Source organism: Micromesistius poutassou (assembly GCF_964030765.1).
Source record: "Micromesistius poutassou genome assembly, chromosome: 2".
In the NCBI taxonomy this organism is placed as follows: Eukaryota; Metazoa; Chordata; class Actinopteri; order Gadiformes; family Gadidae; genus Micromesistius; species Micromesistius poutassou.
Window position 1 is genome coordinate 2,979,619 of NC_140272.1, and position 2,500 is coordinate 2,982,118.

The 2,500-nt window shown below is 50.0% G+C and overlaps 1 protein-coding gene across 1 annotated transcript in view; it reads right to left on the reverse strand.

The window, feature by feature from the left end:
* c1qa (complement component 1, q subcomponent, A chain) overlaps window positions 1-2,500 on the reverse strand; it is a 3,906-nt gene that overhangs the window by 682 nt on the left and 724 nt on the right. The window contains exons 3-6 of the mRNA XM_084463769.1: window positions 2,153-2,314; window positions 1,765-1,835; window positions 1,221-1,337; window positions 534-611 (exon numbers count right to left, since the gene is read on the reverse strand). Of these exons, the coding sequence (XP_084319895.1) occupies window positions 534-611; window positions 1,221-1,337; window positions 1,765-1,835; window positions 2,153-2,314 (428 nt within the window). The remainder of the gene's footprint in view (window positions 1-533; window positions 612-1,220; window positions 1,338-1,764; window positions 1,836-2,152; window positions 2,315-2,500) is intronic.

The window sequence follows — 2,500 nt, forward strand, 5'->3', positions numbered from 1 at the left end:
TATCACACACCTGTATCACACAGCTGTATCCAACAGCTGTATCACACACCTGTATCACACACCTGTAGTTCACACCTGTATCACACACCTGTATCACACACCTGTATCACACACCTGTAGTTCACACCTATATCACACACCTGTATCACACAGCTGTATCCAACAGCTGTATCACACACCTATATCACACACCTGTATCACACAGCTGTATCACACACCTGTATCACACAGCTGTATCCAACAGCTGTATCACACACCTGTAGTTCACACCTGTATCACACACCTGCCTGGGTTGAGGCGGAGTTGGGTGAGGTGGAGGTGGAGGAGGTGGAGGAGGAGGAGGAGGATGAGGTGAGTGAGGGGGGTGAGGAGGTGGTGGGTGAGGAGGAGGAGGATGAGGTGAGTGAGGGGGGTGAGGAGGTGGTGGGTGAGGAGGAGGTGAGTGAGGTGCAGGAGGAGGTGATTGAGGAGGCGGTGAGTGAGTGAGGGGGTGAGGAGGGGAGGTAGGGGGAGGACCAAACATAGGTTCTGACCTGTCCAGTTTCTCGCCCGTTGTAGTCGCAGAAGGCCAGAGAATGCCCCACGCTCTTCAGACGCAGACACATGCTGACCTGCACAGCACACAACATCAGAGAGAGTTCACAGAACTGCAGGCACAGGACCGCAGTCACAGGACCATAATCACAGGACCACAATCACAGGACCTCAATCACAGAACCTCAATCACAGGACCTCAATCACAGGACCTCAGTTAACCTCAGAGAAGGAGAGCGAGGAGGAGATTGAGAAGGAGGTGGAAATGAAGGAGAGTGAGAAGGAGGAAGAAGAGGAGGAGGAGAAGGAGAGTAAGGAAGAGAAGGAGAGTGAGGAGGAAGAGTATAGTAAGGAGGACAAGGGGGAGGAGGAGAGTGAGGCTGATGAGCGTCAGAAGTAGGAGAGTGAGGAGGAATAGGAGGAGGAGGGAATTGAGGAGGAGGAGGAGAGTGCAAAGGGGGAGGAGGAAGATAGTGAGAAGGAGGAGGAGAGCGAGCAGAAGGAGGAGATTGAGGAGGAGGATGAGGAGGATGGGTAAGAGGAGAAGGCGGAAGTTGAGGAGGGTGAGGATGATAATGAGTAGGAAAAATGTATGTATGTATTTCTTGATTAACAGTTTTTTCAGGTTTGTGTCATTAAGGTTGAGCTCCTGTTTTGCAACAGAGACCTGATAACTACACAGTCACCTTGGACGAAGCATGGAAGACAAAGTAGTAGACCCCCGGTACTCTGCAGGTGAAGATTCCCGTGCTTTGGGTAAAGTCTCCAGGTATGTTGACGATGACATCCTGGAAGATAACCTTCTGTTGACACACACACAAACACACACAGATACACACACTGTTCAGCACATGGTAGAGGGGTGTGTTCAGGGTGCAAGACAGTTATTATACAGGTGTTGGACAGCTGTTAAACAGGTGGTTAGAGGGGTTAGACATATGTCAGACAGGTGTTGTTCAGGTGTTGGGACAGGTGTTGGAAAGTATTTAGAATATTGGAGAGGAGGTGGAGAGGTGGTTGGAGAGGGGGTGGAGAGGTGGTGGAGAGGGGTTGGGGAGGAGGTGGAGAGGTGGTGGAGAGGTGGTGGAGAGAGGTGGAGAGGTGGTGGAGAGGTGGTGGAGAGAGGTTGAAGAGAGGTTGGGCAGGTGGAGAGGGGTTGAAGAGGTGGAGAGAGGTGGTGGAGAGGCTGTGGAGAGGCTGTGGAGAGAGAGGTGGTGCACAGGTGCTTACCTGGTTGTTTTGGGGATATGTGTTGAGGGTCCGGACAACAGAGAAGGCGGACCGATGTATGACAGAGGAGGCTAAGGGAGACCGAGAGGGGCGACAAGAAGCACTCGTAACCATCTGACTAAAACTTTAGGAAGGGATCTTTACAGTCTGACCTCAAGATAAGAACTACTGCTCACAATTAAAGCGTGTGTCTGTGGAGAGGCTTGTTTAAAAGAAATGTGGAAAATATTAATAAAACATCTTTTTTTATTGCATTTCATATCTACTGATGTTCTCCTTTATTCGTCTTAACGTTTGGAGTAACTGAGAATGCAGACTGACATAAGGGTCAAGGGTAAGGGTTCGAAGGTCACGGGTGAGGATGGTTAACGCGCGATGGTTAACTCACCTTGGTTAACGCGCCCTCCTTGTGACCCCGTGGCTCCTGGGGCGCCCAGCGGGCCCTCCTCCCCCGGGTCTCCTTGGTAACCCATGGGGCCAGTGGCCCCCTGGGCGCCACGCTTCCCCTTGGCCCCTTTCAGCAGGGGGCCCGCCGCCATGTCCGGGGGAGCTGGAGGGGAGGATCATGGTCAACACCCATTATTGTGGTTATTATTTATGATGACAATAATGCTAATAATACTCATTACATATCATTATTAGTATTACTGTTATTTGTATTAGTAGTAGTAATAGTAGTATTAGTATTATTGTATTATCATGAATTATAATAATATAATTCTTAACAATAATAATC